Source organism: Pieris rapae, chromosome 5, assembly GCF_905147795.1.
Source record: "Pieris rapae chromosome 5, ilPieRapa1.1, whole genome shotgun sequence".
Lineage (NCBI taxonomy): Eukaryota > Metazoa > Arthropoda > Insecta > Lepidoptera > Pieridae > Pieris > Pieris rapae.
The window spans coordinates 426,132-443,042 of NC_059513.1; the positions used below are offsets into that span (position 1 = coordinate 426,132).

General features: G+C 32.3%; 3 protein-coding genes across 3 annotated transcripts; 1 reads left to right on the forward strand and 2 right to left on the reverse strand.

The window, feature by feature from the left end:
- Nucleotides 1-188: 188 nt before the first annotated feature.
- On the reverse strand, nucleotides 189-7,385 carry LOC111000651 (isoleucine--tRNA ligase, mitochondrial). Its single transcript, XM_022270183.2, has 13 exons — nucleotides 7,099-7,385; nucleotides 6,885-7,007; nucleotides 6,431-6,640; nucleotides 5,926-6,086; nucleotides 5,674-5,787; nucleotides 5,127-5,326; nucleotides 4,507-4,673; nucleotides 3,919-4,152; nucleotides 3,103-3,269; nucleotides 2,844-2,976; nucleotides 2,072-2,226; nucleotides 1,506-1,640; nucleotides 189-1,279 (listed from the first exon to the last, which is right to left on the reverse strand). The coding sequence occupies exons 1-13, from the start codon at nucleotides 7,291-7,293 to the stop codon at nucleotides 427-429; spliced, it is 2,847 nt and encodes a 948-aa protein (XP_022125875.2). The 5' UTR covers nucleotides 7,294-7,385; the 3' UTR covers nucleotides 189-426.
- A 102-nt stretch (nucleotides 7,386-7,487) lies between these two features.
- On the forward strand, nucleotides 7,488-11,440 carry LOC111000653 (protein LTV1 homolog). Its single transcript, XM_022270185.2, has 11 exons — nucleotides 7,488-7,626; nucleotides 7,711-7,869; nucleotides 8,017-8,136; nucleotides 8,288-8,444; nucleotides 8,635-8,748; nucleotides 8,938-9,041; nucleotides 9,142-9,279; nucleotides 9,420-9,577; nucleotides 10,059-10,206; nucleotides 10,365-10,555; nucleotides 10,905-11,440. The coding sequence occupies exons 1-11, from the start codon at nucleotides 7,624-7,626 to the stop codon at nucleotides 11,080-11,082; spliced, it is 1,470 nt and encodes a 489-aa protein (XP_022125877.2). The 5' UTR covers nucleotides 7,488-7,623; the 3' UTR covers nucleotides 11,083-11,440.
- On the reverse strand, nucleotides 11,083-16,883 carry LOC111000652 (trafficking protein particle complex subunit 12). The gene is made up of 11 exons (XM_022270184.2): nucleotides 16,633-16,883; nucleotides 16,327-16,559; nucleotides 16,110-16,190; nucleotides 15,855-15,935; nucleotides 15,333-15,513; nucleotides 14,814-14,971; nucleotides 13,830-13,973; nucleotides 13,351-13,494; nucleotides 13,074-13,240; nucleotides 12,734-12,857; nucleotides 11,083-12,289 (listed from the first exon to the last, which is right to left on the reverse strand). Exons 1-11 carry the CDS (start codon nucleotides 16,757-16,759, stop codon nucleotides 12,041-12,043), a joined length of 1,689 nt encoding a protein of 562 aa, XP_022125876.2. The 5' UTR covers nucleotides 16,760-16,883; the 3' UTR covers nucleotides 11,083-12,040.
- Between the last annotated feature and the right edge of the window lie 28 nt (nucleotides 16,884-16,911).

The following is a 16,911-nucleotide window of genomic DNA, read 5'->3' on the forward strand; positions in this document are numbered from 1 at the left end:
GAGAAGAACTGGCACAAAACTCTTTTGAGCTTTAGAAAGCTTTGAATTTCATGTGTTTTATGTTGTGTTAAATAAAATACTCTTTTAATTTCATATTTTATTTCTTGTACTAAATAACATTATTTATAATAATTTTAATATCACACAATACGCAACACTGGATACAAATATATTTATATATAATTAAATTTAAAATACAATCAGTTTTACAATTAAGGTAAATTTCTATTTAATAATATATAAACTACAATTTGAGTCGTGAAGCATTTTTGACTTTCAAATACATGAAGATCAGCAAACATTACATATCTAATTAAAGTTTTTTTTGTCGATAGATTAATCGATCCTAGATGGATCAACGAAGGCGTAAAGGCTATAAAGAAGAACGTTCGTTCACTGATAAATGCATAGAGCACAGCTAGAAGTTTATAATAACGTCAACACTTTCTCGCATCTTACACATTTATCACTATTATCTATGACATTATACTTCCTACACCGCAAACACTGACCATTATTAGTCATAGACAATGCGAACTCACTCTTCCCGCCATTTTTATTCTCTTCCAATTCAATACTAGCCAACTCTAATATTTCACATAAAACGCTTTCATTTATCCCATCATTTCTGTTTAATTCATTTAGTTTTTGATATAAATTAGGATCGACTTTTAAATTTAAATCAAACTTTTTCAAATTCTCGTTTTTTATTCGAACACAGATTTCCCTTTTCAAATTCAAAATGTCATCCATCAATGACATTTCGATGCTATTAGGCGGCAAAAGTGACAAATCTTGTGTGAAATGAAACGGCGTTTGAAATAAAGGATGGTGTTGCCATGCCTCTTCAACTAAGTGCGGGAGGATCGGACCTAATGTTTTACACAGTGTTGCCATAATAGTGTGTATTACTAATTGCGCTGCAACTCTTTCTATGAAACCTTTTGGAGAACAATATAATCTATCTTTTACACAATGGCAATACAGCGCGGAGACTTTATTGCTTATAAAATATAATATCGATTGAGCAACATGATTATATCTAAAATTATTATAATGTTCGTTTGTTTGGTTCAAAAATTCATGGCACGCATTGACTATGAATTGGTCAAAGAAGTTTAAATTTGTCTTAATATCTATGTTGTCTAAGTCATTTATTACTCCAAGTAGGTACTTCATAATGTTTCGTATTCTAATAACCTCTGCTTGACAGTCGTCAAGAAGCTTCTTGCTTACAACGATTTGGGAATGTTGAGTTCCGTGACTGGCAACCCACCAACTGAAAAAAAAAAAATAAACGTGATACTGTTCGACCAGTGTTTCTTGACGGTTTGGTACCCAACAGTTGTAGTTAAACATAAAACTACACATAAAGAAAATAAGCTATAGTCTATGGATATTATTTGAATAATTTTAATTGTTTTCTGGAAATTATAGAACTTGGTATAAAAGTGAGTGTTACAAAAGCATTTTTTTTTAACACAGTTTAATAAACAAATACATACCGCAAAGTGTCGATTCCGTATGCTGGATGCTTTTTGTCCCCTTGAATGATTGTTACGGGATCTATGACGTTTCCTATGGACTTTGACATTTTACGTTTCTTCTCGTCCACTACGAAGCCGTGTACGAAAATCGACCTTAAATTTTGTTTATTTTATGTTTAATTTCAGGATTAAAACATTTTTTCTTTTTTTAAGAGTTGAAGAATTTTTCGCAGCAATTTGGCTAAATATCAGGTTCGAACCCCGGCTCACCAATTGTGCACCAATGGATTTTCTATGAGGGCATTTAAAATTCGTTCAAACGGTAAAGAAAATTTTACCGTTGTGAGGAAACTTACATGTTACCAAAAAATTAACCTACATTTTGAACCCCTTACTGAAAAACGTTGATATTATAATTAAAAAAAACGAAAGATACCTACTATCGCGAGTGTCTAGAGGCCTTAAAGATTACTTGAATCTTTTATGCAGTTAGTACATGACTATGACATCATTACAGCGAGGTGCCTAGTTAGCTTATGTGTGTTAAATTACTTTATTTGAATATAACAGTTCATAATACTAACTGATACGGTGCATCATTATTTAGAGCAATAGAAGTCAGAAGCGACGCCTGGAACCAGCCAGTCAGCTGATCCACCCCTTCCGAGTAGACCTTGGACTTCCGACCTTCCAACGTTTGCCAGGATAGTCCAGAATCCAGCCAGATGTCCATAATATCCTGTAATTATAATAATTATATAAATACATTCTGGATTGCGAGCAAAATATTATCATTACAACTTTTTACAAAAAAAACATGCTAAATTATTTTTGGGCATAACAATAGACAACAATAGATAGAAAACTCATTGGGGCCCACACATAGACTCTTTGGAATAGGCAGAGCTCTGCAGCATATGCAGTAAAGAAAATCCGACAGTTTACTGAGCAGCTACTTTCACAGCCTTTATGTTGTAAGGTATTCGACTGTGAGGTGCTGCTGCAGAGGTTCAATTTAATTTTATAGATCAAGAGCTACATGGGCAGAAGTCTTATACATCGTACACTCAATGCAGAGGGTCCAGTGTGTTGTCGGCCTTTATATAACAGACATAGAAGTAACATTTGTTACTAACAAAACACACACAGAAAGACACAATAATAATAAATAACAATAATCAAAGAAAAAAAATTTTTTTTTTAAAGAACAATGTATGTTTTAAGTATGTTATGCGTGTGTGTATGTAATGGCTCAGCATTATGCTGAGGAACAGTCTTCCACAGACCTGGTCATTCTACGTGAGACAACAGCTTGTTTAATTATTCTATAAAATTCATTAAGTTATGGTGAATTACCTTTCCCTTGACGATTTCTTGTCCACCTGATTGACTCAACACATCTTTTGGAATGAGGTCTTCCACACGGCAAGTCCACCACACATCAGCCCCATGTTCACATATCAACTGACACAATTTTTCAATCATAGCCCTAAAAATCATTACTATCTTAACTTTTAAAATTTATCCTAGTAAAAGAAGGATCATGTTATTTCTCTTCGAAAATATTTGACAAAAGATGTATAAAAGTATTATATTTATACATATTTATACTCACTCATCCACAATAACCTGATCTCCCTTATACAAGACCGGGATAGGAACGCCCCAAGCCCGTTGGCGGGAGATGCACCAATACGGCCGCTTCTCTAACTGCGCTTTGAAGCTCTGCCTACACTGGTCAGCGGAAGACGGTGGTAAGAACTCCACTGTATCTAGAGCTGTCTGCAAGGAATTTTTTTATATAATGGAATTGCACTTTTTAATTTTGAAGTGAATCTTCTTTAGGCGTATGAGGGTATTGTTTTACGGATGAAACGCAATAATAATAATATCAACGTCACGAAGATTTGCAACGTTTTTGTTTTTGAAGAGAAGGGAGAAGGCGATTGAAACCGATTAAGAGAGAATGAGAATGGGAGATCGAGAAAAAATATTCGCTATTGGTTGACGTATTCGTTTAGTAGTTACATATTTGAACTTTAGATGAAAATTCTGTTGCTTATCATCTTGTGCATAAAACGCAAATTTTTATTTATTTTTACTATCATTAGCACGTATACAGTGTGTAAACAGTTTGAATATAGATATACAAATACATGGAGTGATCATTGACTTTTACATGGAGTTACATGGATTACAAATCTATTGGAGCTTTTACCTTAGTAATAATTACTTTAAAAATAAGATTTATTTCTGATGTGTACTTTGTACGCACGCACTTTTTTTAATGTTTAATATCTTTTTTTTCTATGATGGTACTTATTTGACTTATGATTGGTGTTTAGTAATTCTTGTATGTTGTCTAAGTGTATAATCAATATGTATATCTATAGGATCATTTATAAAATAATTAATTAACCAAATAACTCACCAACGCCCGTTCTTTAAGAGCAGCTGTATCGATGAACCATTGGTAACTCGCTCTGATAATAACCGGTTTTTTGGTTCTCCAATCCAGAGGATACGAATGGATATAAACGCCTTGGTGAAGGATGGACTTTGATAATTTCTCCATAACCACTCTCTGGCCTTCCGTCAGTACTGGTAACCCATCATAATCCGGGCCCAAGTTAGTGTAACATCCGTTTTCGTCAACATTACATTCCTAGAACAGTTTGCCGAATCAAACATGTTTCATAGCTTTGTTATATATATTATATATTTGTTATATATTTTTTGATACTCTTTCTATCAAATTATGTTTACGCTATGACATTAAAGATACAGTACTTTTACTATTGATTGAGTTTGAATAAGGCATACGTTTCCATGTGTATCTATATGTTAAAGTTATTTAGCGAGTTGAAGGTTTGAATGTACAAAAAAACATCTCATAATAAAATGTATTACATTAAAATGTCACAATTTTTTATGTATATTCAAAAATTAAAGTTTTTACAAACGATTTATAGCATAAGTGAACAAGATACTTATAAATGCAAAAGAAAGATATACTAACAACGTTCAGCCTATTCTTCAACGCAACTAGGAAATCTTCCGGGCCATGCGCGGGCGCAGTGTGAACCAAACCGGTGCCTTTTCCCTTGGTCACATGTTCCGCTTCGAAAAATGGCCGCACCTCGTTTGAAAGGGGGCTTTTATATGTACAAGTACTAAGCTTTTGGCCTAGAACAAACAACACAATATCTCGAGGCGTTGACAACCCTGGACCAATTCTTTATAAGCAAGTTAATCAGATCCTCCGTGATTGATGTTACCTAGTTGTTTTTTTTAGGCAAAATAATCATTTATTTAATAATAATTACTTTAAAAGACCGGCAACGCACTCGCGACCCCTCTGACTAATAGTGTCCATAGGCGGTATAACTAAACATCAGGTGAGCCTCCTGTTTAAAAAAAAAAATCCGTATATGTTATATGTCTTGTTAATTTACGGGATTACTAGCATTGGATAAAACTTTTCAATGCTAGTAATAGGCCTAATAAAAAGTCATAATAATTATAAAGATGCCATAATGAGAACAGCCAATTGTAATTTTAAATTTATTATTAAATTTTATATTTGCACTTTTCAAAGTTTATCCGAATTAAATGATTATGTCTCTTATAATAACTCACCATCAAATTCAGAAATGACTTCAATCTCTGATCCCAAAACACTCTTTAACTCCTCAACTTGGTCTTTGGCTACTAAAAACAGGCCTGGTTTGGTACTTAGGGTGACCACACAGTATGACATATTAGCACTGTAGGCTATTGCTTTATTCGCCACCAGAGTCCATGGAGTAGTTGTCCATATTAATGCAGATATTGGTTCACTGCAAGAGGATTTATCAGTATCAAATGTGGTTATTGTTTTTCTTAGAATCCCCAAAGAAGCAAAGGGCAAATACATATCTATCATATCAGTTGACACTGATATTTATTTTAATTCCAATAGCTTTCTATGCTAACAAATTTAAAATAATAAAAGTTTTACTAGAAATCAAAGCCTACTGCTCCAAATCATATGCTAGTATATAAGAAAGCTATAGAAAGAATATGCACTAGATTTAAAAGTTAATTGAATTGTAAGTATTGTTTGTGATGGTAAAATTATTATATATTGAGGTAGCATCTCAAAATATCAGGATATTCAGTGATTATTATGTTATCAATGACTTACCTACCAATAGCATCTCTAACTGCATCTGACATGTTTATCATCTCAAATGCTACATAAACCTCTTGGCTTTTGAAGTTTGGATCATATTCTAACTCGGCTTCAGCTAAAGCTGTTCTAAAACAATTTAAAGAACAGATCAAAGAAAATCAAGAAATCGAGCATATTTTTTACTTGTTTCACTGATAATTTAATTGCATAATAATGAACTTTATAATATATTTATTATTAATCAGAATAGTAAGATTGTATTACCGAGAGGATGGTGACCAATATACTGGTTTAAGCGCCCGATAAATGAGTCCTTCTTTATACATCTTATAGAATTTCCATAATTGATTTTGTACATAGCTTTTGTCTAATGTTAGATAACACTGTTTATCCCAGTCTGCCATAATACCCCAACTCTCAAAGGCCTAGAATTTTATCAAACTTTAATGATTAAATTTTTTTTAAATTCTGTTTACATATTTGCAAACATCAATTTACTTATGTATGTATGCAAATCTAATAGTAAAAATGTAAAGTTTATTCTATGAGAAAACTATGTTTAATTATTATAATACATTCATTATGAGAGTTGTTTTATATATTTATTTTAGACAATAAATTTTAGGATAAGCCTAGCCTACACAAGACAGCCTAGAAGCAACTTTTTATAACAATCTTATACACTAACTTGCATACCCAATACATTTTTTATATCTCCTATTACATTAATGAGGTGAAGTAACCATACATTCTCAACCAAACATCCTACCTCCTTTTGTTTCTGAACTGTATCTAATGCAAATGACCTAGCAATTTGTCTTGTTTGTATTGGGTCAGAAGGCTCACTATTCTTTGAATGCTTTTTTGCCTTCTGTAGAGCTTTGAACTCAATTGGTAAACCGTGGCAATCCCAGCCTGGTACATAATGGACTTTATTGCCTTGCAGAATTTGACTTCTATTATTTACATCCTTAATTATCTGAAAAAGCATTAATATGTTGAGCTTTTGAAGGATTACTTCGATTTCTGAAAGTAAATTTTCGAATAATTTCCAATTTCATATATTTTGCGCACTGTCCAGTTACAATCAACAATTGCTTATTGTTTCCATTAAAATAAGAAGACATTGTTTTTTAATCTCTATAAAATAGTTGGTAACTATATTAAGAAAAAATAAATCTTATATTTTCATGAATATATTATATTTAGCTTTCCTTGTTTACCTTATTTACAGCATGCCCCATATGTAAATCACCATTTGCATAGGGAGGTCCATCGTGTAATACGAATTCAGGTCCTTTTAAGCACGATCTCTGCCAATTATACAATTCGGCAAACTTTGCTTCCTGTAAGTATCTTGTGTAATGTAAAAAGCATAAGAGCACATCCACAATAAATACTAACACCTTCAATACTAACTATAAATAAAAAATTAACCTTTTGAATGTGTTTCTTATCCAGTGGACTAGATCGTGAGGGAAACTTTGTTTTCGGATATAAAATTGTGTGAGAATATGTTTTTGTTTTGGGTTCTACTGAGCTTTTATTTCTCCTGAAGTCTACATAATTCCACCTCGAGGATAAAGTTACGTACTTAATACAACAATTGTTCGCATGTTTTGAAATAAACATAGTTACTATATAAGTATATAAAATTACAGTACTTTATAATTATATTTTATTATTTGGCTATTGTTATTTATTAAGTCGCCGCCGAACTTAGGTTATAACGTCAGCTGTCATAGTTCACTATACTAAATAGTTGTTTTTCTTGTCAATTTTCATTAATGGACTGTCAAATCCTTAGGCATAATGACATTTCATCATCGTTCTTTGATTCTCTCAAACTTTCCAAATCAACCAAGGAATTAGGAAAACAACACATGTTTTAGAATTCAATATAATTCTTCATTTTATAGATCAATAATTCATTGCTAAATATAAATAAAAGATTGCCTAGCCATGGTAAGTAATAAATACCTTATTACAGCCTCACTATTTATGAGAATAAATACATTTGCTTGTAATTATGAAGTATGTTATTTTCAGCCTAAAACTAAAAAGAAATTCATAGACCGTAAAAAAGCAGTCACCTTTAATCTGGTACATAGATCTCAGAGGGATCCGCTAGCTGCAGATGTGACAGCACCACAACGGGTTTTGGTTCCAGTAAATGCTAATATACCACCTCGAAAAGAGAAAGAACCAGTAAGTTGAACCTAACCTGTAGCTTATATGTATATATCCTTATTAACTTTCTCTATGCATTAAAATATTTCCTTAAAAGAGAACTGTAAAATATATATGATTTAATAAAATAACTTATTTAATTACTACATATTGTAACATTTTCAGGAGCTAAGTAAGGAGCAACAAAAAGAAGAACAGAGAAAATATGGAATATACTTTGATGATGATTACAATTATCTACAACATCTCAAAGATACAAAACAGGTCACTCTGCTTTTACAGCCTGTAAGTAACCAATAATTTAATAGACATTAAGACTAATGGTGGTCATGTGCACATAATTTTTACTCTTGAGATGACAATTCCTATCATTACTATAGAAAAATACCTTTCAATAATATATGTTTATCATGTCTCATTTGACTTTGTTTTCCAGAAAGCCACACACAAAAGAAAACAAGCTACAATAAAAGATGTGGAAAATAAAGATGAAATAGAGATTGATGTGAAAGAAAAATTACAGTTTCCTAGCTCTGTTTTTGCATCAGAAGTTGAAGAAGATGTTGGTTTACTTAATAAAGCTGCTACACAAGGTAGGTTCCAATATTCCTTTGATTTATATATATATTATATTTATATATATATATATATTTGATTTATATATTATAATTTGTAGTCTAGTACTGCACTTAACATATCCCTTATATTTGACAGGTTGACTGCTCTACCAATTTCTATAACATCAAGAAAACACACTCTATATTAAATAACTGATTCTTTCAGGTCTTTGCCTTGATTTGGATCCTGAGGTTGTTGCTGCATTAGATGAGGATTTTGACTATGAAGATCCTGATAATGCTCTGGAAGATAACTTTATTGAACTGGCAATGGGTGAAGGTGATATATATAAATAATATAATTTAATGTTATATTTATATATATAATACAATTTCAAAACATTCACACATTCATTCAACAAGTCACAAAAGGCAACTTGCTCCATCGACTTTTTTGTATATATATTTTTATTGAACTATATAAATAAAGTCCTATGTTAGATTTTATGATTTTTGTGTTACTTTAAAGGTGATGAAGATAGTGAAGATGAGAGCACGAGTAGTGATGATGACTCCAATCAAGCCTATGGATCTGATGATGGCCTTGACTCTGATGATGACAGTGATTCACAGGTATTAAAACCATTTTACTTGACATAAAATGCCTGTTGAAATTAACCTACACATACACCAAACCTGTGAATGAGATGTTTTAAAAGTGCAGTTTTTTCAGGATCAATCAAGGCCCCAACGATTAGCTGAATGGAGTAATAAGGATGAGACCAAGTCACGCTTTTCTCAATATTCAATGTCTTCCAGTGTCATTCGTAGAAACCAAGGTTTATCTCTGTTGGATAATAGATTTGAAAAGGTAGTGAAGAATTTAGTATGCATGTCCATTCATTAAATTTAAATTATCAGCTTTATCCAGCCAGTAAGTTATAATAAACAAGAAGAATAATACAAAATAATAAGCTATTTACATTTGAGTCTGACAAATAATATTTCTAGATGTTTGCGGAATATGATGATACAGAAGTTGGTGCATTGGATTTGGACGAAATTGAAGGATATTTACCTGAAACACACAATATGTTAATGGAGGCTGCTGAGGAGTTTGAGAAATCACAGATGAAATATAAACTTGATAAAGAAAAGGAAATATCTAGGTATGTTTCTGTAGTTTTCGTTTTAAGTTTTTGTGTCTGTTTCATTGATCCATTCTCATCAGTTGCATATGTCGCATTAGTGTACTTAAGTATTAAGTGCTAGTGCAGTGAGTGATGAGTAGAACACCAGAACACAGTGTCCTCCCTTTGTGGCTGTAATTAGTGTTATTAGATCCTTGCGTCCTTATGATAAAAATCATTTTTAGTAAAATAGGTTAGACTTTAATTACTTATTAGTCTTAAGTCTGGCTAGATCGTAATGTTCCATGCGGCTTAGTGAAGACACATCTATAAAAAAAAGTTGCATGTGCTGATGAACCCAAAACAATGTTTTACTTGATGTCTAATTTAGAGACCTAAGGAAGTTTTATCATCAAGGTGATACTTATTAATTCTTAAAGTATGTGCATACTCGCATGGGGGAATTTCCTCCACAAAATCTGGCAAGAATAGTCAAGTACTAAACTATTGTTTTTTTAAGATTACAACACCTACAAGAAATTGAAGAAGAGTCTGACGATGAACTAGAGACAGTGGAAGTTGACCCGAAAGAGAAATGGGACTGCGAAACAATCCTTTCTACTTATTCCAACCTTTATAACCATCCAAAGATCATTGAGGAGCCTAAGGTAATAGTTTTTAAGTGCGTGATAATTCTTTTGCCACGCGATAGGTCGGCTACCCACCCGCCTGCCCATTGCCTCCTTCCCCATAAAAAGTTTCTCAGTAACAAAAAAATATTTTCATAATGATGCAAATGATTTTGATGTTTTATAACTTTTTTCAGAAATCAAGGAAAATAAAAATAAATCCCAAAACTGGTATCCCTGAGGATATTCTAAGCAAAGATAACAAATTAACTATGAAATCATTGGCTAAATTCAATGCTATTAATAATGAAGACAGCAGCAACTGTGATGATGATGGAAGGACGAATGCTGAAACTGTGTTGTCAACACTCAGTGTCTTATCTATAAGGTATTTAAAACACAATTTTTAAAAACATTACACCCCCCCATGAGGCATAACACCAATGCATTTCTAAATTTTTTTATTAATCTTTTATATAAGGCTAATAGACAACAGACTATCATTATGAGCTCAATTAAAATGGTTTTTCCAAGAATATAACATGTCTAAAGTTCTATTCCGGCTATATAAGTAGTTTTTACTCATTAATATACATGATTAGAATAAAGAAATAAATTAGTTTTTTTTAAATAGCTACAGTGCTTATGGAAAAAATATTTCGCAAATTAAAGAAAAAAAAATTGAAATGTTCACTTCCTCTTGGTGCTATTTTTGCTTATAAAATAACAATTTTTAGACCTAAGGATGAAGACCCGGAAGAAAAGAAAGAAAGAAAACGTCTCCTCAAAGAATACAGGAAAGAAAGACGCATAGAGAAAAAGGCTAATAAGGAAGCATTTAAGGAAGAGAAGAAACGACAGGAGAAGATTATGTTGAACAACAGAAATAATATTCAAGGAAATAAAATATTGTAATATTTAGACATACTTTTTATTATCTATAGAGATCGACGTATTCATTTGAATTAGGTGTACAACTTTTCTCAAAGGGTCTAAGATACCAAGAGCAAAATTGGTTTGATATAATATCCCGATTCCATAGTTATTAGGTGTTTTGTAATATTATAGTAGTACATATTTTTCCTGAGCCTATTTGCAATCAGCCATTGAGCGAATCTGTCTTAATCACTGTATTATGTCATTTAACGTACCTTCTCACTTGTCAAGTATCAGAATGCGGAAACGATACTGTCACTGTCAGCTCAGGTCCGTAATTTGGCATATATTTATTGTCTGTAAGTAATTTTTTTTATAATAAATTGCTACCAATCTATTATGTATATCATTACCTGTTTAATGTTAAATATTTTTGTTGGTTACTGTATTTAAATATTTATTTGAGAGTTACAGTATTTCCATTAACAAATCAGAGGATTATTCATTGATTTTTTTTTAATCTACATGTGACATATCACTAATTTGAGTAAAGTAAATCAAGTTTTGTATTAATCGTCTATATCTATTTCATATGAGAAATCGCATGTTAAAAGCTTAACATATTTTGTTGTATTATATTAATCATACAAGCAACATTCAACTCCCTATTATTAACTATTAATTATAGTTTCTATGGAATAACAACACTTATATTAACAAAATCTCAATAATTATAGTAAAAAAAAATATACAGCACTTATGTAAGCCTCATAAGAGACACATTTTTTTAAAATTTATTCTTAGAAATAAAATTCATTACTATATTACATTTGTATTGATTGATAAACCTCTGAGCACTAAAATGGGAATAATATGACGTCGTATCTGTTAAACCAATATCACACTATCTCTATTCAAATGTGCTAAATGAAAGAGACACCAATAACTTTTGCAACAGTCATCAGGAATGTGACAGCTGACAGCTGCCAGATGTCATTTATGACAATTTCAACGCTTCAACAACATTTGGTACAGTATCACTTTTATGTTTACAAAGCATTCGTAATAAATGTAGTTTCTTATCGCCCGTATTGGCCGATTCCAATTCGTATAACGTACATAAATTGACTAAGAGGCTCTCGTTTAAACCGCGTTCTGGGTCTGATTGTATGGCCTTTTGCAAAACTGATATTGCCTCTTTAAGCCGACCCATATAGAGAAGGCAAACTGCTATGTTGTTTGCTACCTGCAAAATAACAATAATTATTTTACACCCCATCCTAACACTCAGACAGCTTCGATAGTCTAACAAAGAAGAATGCAGGCACTATATTATGTGGTCAATGAGGATTGGTTAGACCTGGTTATTATTTTATTCATACAGATAATATTGTTGTGAAGGCAACCTGGAGGTGGACCTACCGAAACTTCAGTGCACTGTTATGTGTGTATTTCTGGACCAATTCGACTTTCAACCAAAAGAACGAACCAATACTTAAAAGGCCGGCAATGCATTAGCGAGCCCTCTGGCATTAAGTGCCCATGGGCGTCACTTAACATCAGGTTATTTTTTCTTTTTTTATTGAACAGGTGGCAGGCAGTCTCCTGTTCTATAAAAAAATGTTTTTTAAATCTTAAAAAACTTAATGTAAATAATGTTTTAAACAAAATAAAATTTGTGATACTTTACCATTATGTTAGTTGGTTCTTGATCACCCGCTTTGGCAAAGTTGTTGTATGCGTCTTGATACTTGCCATGCGCGATGTCTATAAGACCCAAGTCCACATACTCTCGCACGTCAGGGGTCGGGCATCTAAGCGTACAAAATTAACTATAAATATTATATTTTTTTATAAAAACACTTTACCATAAATATCTAGAAAGTGCAATACAAGAGAAAAAAGATTTTTAATAGATGCCCCTCATTATATGCTTCTAATTAACGAAAATATAGTTTTATACTTAATAGTCTGTTTCACTAATGACAGATGACAGATTCGGACAAAATATATTCAATTTAAATACTTACAAATGATGTCTTGTCAGTCTGGCGTGTTGTAAATGTAAATAAGCCGCTTCGACATTTCCCGCCAAAAGGTGCAAACGGCACAGCGCACTCGACAGAGAGCGTTGCTGCTGCGCCGTTGTCGATTGTTGTTGGAGCTTTGTTAGAATGTTGGTTGCCAATCTGTAGTCCTATAAAAAGAACTACGATTACGATTACCTCTTAAAACGGGATACTAAAGATATGTTATTTGTTACTATGGCAACGTGGTTACCATGGTAACAACGGAACCGTGCGTTACCTTTAAAGCAATAGCACAATTGACAATCGAATGGAGCACTCTGACGCGACGACCCGTCCACAGACGTGTTGATTCATTTTTATCCTCTTCCGTTATAATGCCACTGCCATCTTCCGTTTTATTCTTGTTTAGATTTGTTAACATCTGTAGAAATTTTATTAAAAACATATTTATGAAATTATTAAAATTTGAATGAGCTTGGCATTTAAGTGAACTTTATTTGAAATGATAAATCAATGAATTTTCTAAAACCTCATTGACACTGTCCATGTCGGCGGTATCACTTAACATTAAATGAGCCTCCTGCCCGTTTGCCCCTTGTTCTAGTAAAAAAAAGTGTAAGAAAGAAAAATTCAATGTTAGCAGCCGTGATTCCAAAACACAACCTAATGCTCAAGTCACTTGAACATCTGGCTGATGATAAGGGTTAAAAATTATACGAATGCGACATAAATATCTATCTATAATTAAAAACATACATTATCTATAACATCCAAAATGATATATAGTCTGTCCATTGCCTCCTCGGGTCTGCCGACGTGACTTGGCAGCTCGGCAATGAGAAGGCGCAACGAAAACGGTACTAGAGAACCAGTGCGATTTTCGTATATGTCCGGGTAAAACTGAAATATACACTGAGTTATTTTGTATCAATGACAAAATGATAAGGGAATTTTTTAACAACAAGGCGTTGCGGTCATGGAATTTGAATTCTAATTTATTAAAAAAGCTGCACGAAGAAGAGAAAGCCTGAGAGACGGACGTTCCCCCAGTGTATCTGAACTAACTACTAAGTTACTAACTAGCGACGCCTGCGCCGCCTGCGCCGCCAATACAACTAAACAACTGCGTAAAAACCAAAAGGAGGGGCGGACCCTACTAAAAATCGGCACACGAAATCCTTGTTTTTGCAGGCTTATGTTTTATGTTGGCAACATTGTTACGTCATTATATTTCGTCAGTAATTATTCCGACATTCAATATGTACCTACAAAAATTGCACAGTTATATTTTCCAAATTCTATAGATAATAAACATAAGAAAATCATTAACTATTTATTGTAGATTATTGTATTTATTGTATAGTGTATAATCACGTTTAAAATTATTATTAATATAAGAACATAAACCGAATGCAACATGAAATATCAGTGTATGAACCACTTGATTTCAAAAAAAATTTTTTAGATTACTATTTACTAAATATACCAGAAAGAGTTAATTGTAATAATTTAATGATAATGGTGGTTAAAACATTAAAGAATAAAAATCATCGAATTCAACAGAACGCAACATTTTCAAAGGGTTCAGTCCATAGAAACATATTTTGTCGGCATATCTCATCTTCGGTCAATGTTCAAGTGAAATCTGAACACTATTTGATTTAAATAAAAAACTACCTAATATTTTTGCATTAGAATAACTCTCAATTGACCCGAAACTAAATAAATACAATGTGATACCTGATAAAACATGTCCGGTTTCATAAAATCACCGAACGGTTCCGCTTCCTTCATCAACGAGTCGTTAAGTTTAATTCTTAACATGACTGCGAACCTTGTCAGCCATAGTTGTAATGTACGTGGCGAATGTTTTGTCGGTCTGTGCATTCTACCAGGGCCTGAAAACATTATAATAATCAGTAATTTATTACTGACTTATTCTTATAAGTCTGTGGAGTTGTACTTTACGGTTAATTACGAACATAATTACCATAAATTACATATTCATTATATTTTATTTACCCCTAAGACTTATACCTATAATGTGTACTGGTAATACAAAAATTAATTATTAATTATTATTATACAAATCTTATAAACCTCTCTAACAGCCTTAGACTACCTATAAATGCAGTATAATAGCCCGTTACATTGCCAACATTATATATATTTGTGGGGTTGGGAGAAAACTGTTTTACTTTTCCACTAAAGAAAAATCCACAAAGCATCTAATAAACTAAATAAATAATTTAAGATTACCTTGTCCTGCAGCAGTTATTAAAGTTGCGGTCAGATTAACAGCTGCCCTCAAATATCCAGTCCTAAGTAGTTCTCTTAAACCAGCTTCATCACGACTCACATGTTCAGCTCTAACAACACCACGGCTTCCCGCTGAACTGACACCAAGGTACTTCACTGCTACTTCCTGAAGAGCATCTGCCTGAAAATGGTGTTAAGCAAAATGTTTTAGAGGAATATAAAGTTCCTTATTATCTATATCTACCAAAATACAAATAATCGTCATAAAATTTTAATAACCTTACATATTTAGCTGTCATTTGCATTGCACATAATAGTCTGCAAATTATTATTGAAAAGGACTTTACAAAAGTCTAAAGAATTTTAATTAAATACAAAAATGATAAGTATACAAACTTTGTATGAAAAATTAAGGATCTGGTTACAAGTAGTATATTTCTAATGACAATATATAAATATATTAAAATTACTTGTATTAATTGGGACTTGAAATATGGATGATATTATTTTAAGACAACTTACCAATTCTTCTTCTAATACAATTCCTGGCATTGTCAGAACTTCTCTTTCAGGAAAGAATGAGCCTTTTGGTGATGATTGTGCCTTAAAATAAAGCATTTGTTTCACAGAATATGTAGATGTAACTAATAAGGATGTATAACATGCACAGTGTGTGGTGAGGTAATAGATTCATAATGTTTTTCCAGATAATAGATGAAAACATAACAAAAATCAATATGTTGATACTTAATACAAAATATGAAACTAAGTTAATACCTTTATTAAAGTCTTTTTAGCTTCCTCATCTGGTATCCATGCATCTCTTCTTCTATCAGCTTCCTTGTCTACTGGTTGATTCTGTAAAAGTGTATTTTTAATACATAAATTTTAATTATGTATATAATTTTAGACAATGATCAGCTAGATACTAAAAATATTGAAGCTTTATAGTTTGTGTGTGACATAAACAGCTGGAAACAGTGTTATAGAATACCTTTATGCTTAATCCATCCATTGCATCAGTTATCATCGTAGCAGAACCAGTATTAGTTTTCAGAACACCAATTGGAGGGTCTGGGCCAATAGTATCAAAAAATGTAGAAGGATCTGGTAAACTAGTCACAGGAATCGATGTAGATCCACTGACAGTGGGTAATATATCTGTAGGGCCTTCTTGAGATTGACCAAAAGATGCTCTAACTTGCGGTGTAGTTGCGGTTTGTGCACCTTAAAAATTTGTCAACGAACTTTTTTATTGCGTTTTATATTAAATTTGAAACTAAGAAATAGATGTTATTACCTTCTGAATCACCCAAATATACGCTTTGAACCATTTCTGATGGTGAAGTACCAATTTCATCAAAGAACTGTGATGCAGGTGGTATTTCTGAATTACCAAAGTACTGGCTTAAATTAGGTTTATCCATGTTTACTAGTACTTTATAAGAAGTATTGCATTAAAGTAAAAATATTTATATTATGTTTTAATTTTCATTGAAATTGTTATTGCATTTTCAAGTTTTTAGTACGAGAAATGACAAGTGAAGCAGGTAACAGGCAACAGCTATTTGGCAGTAAT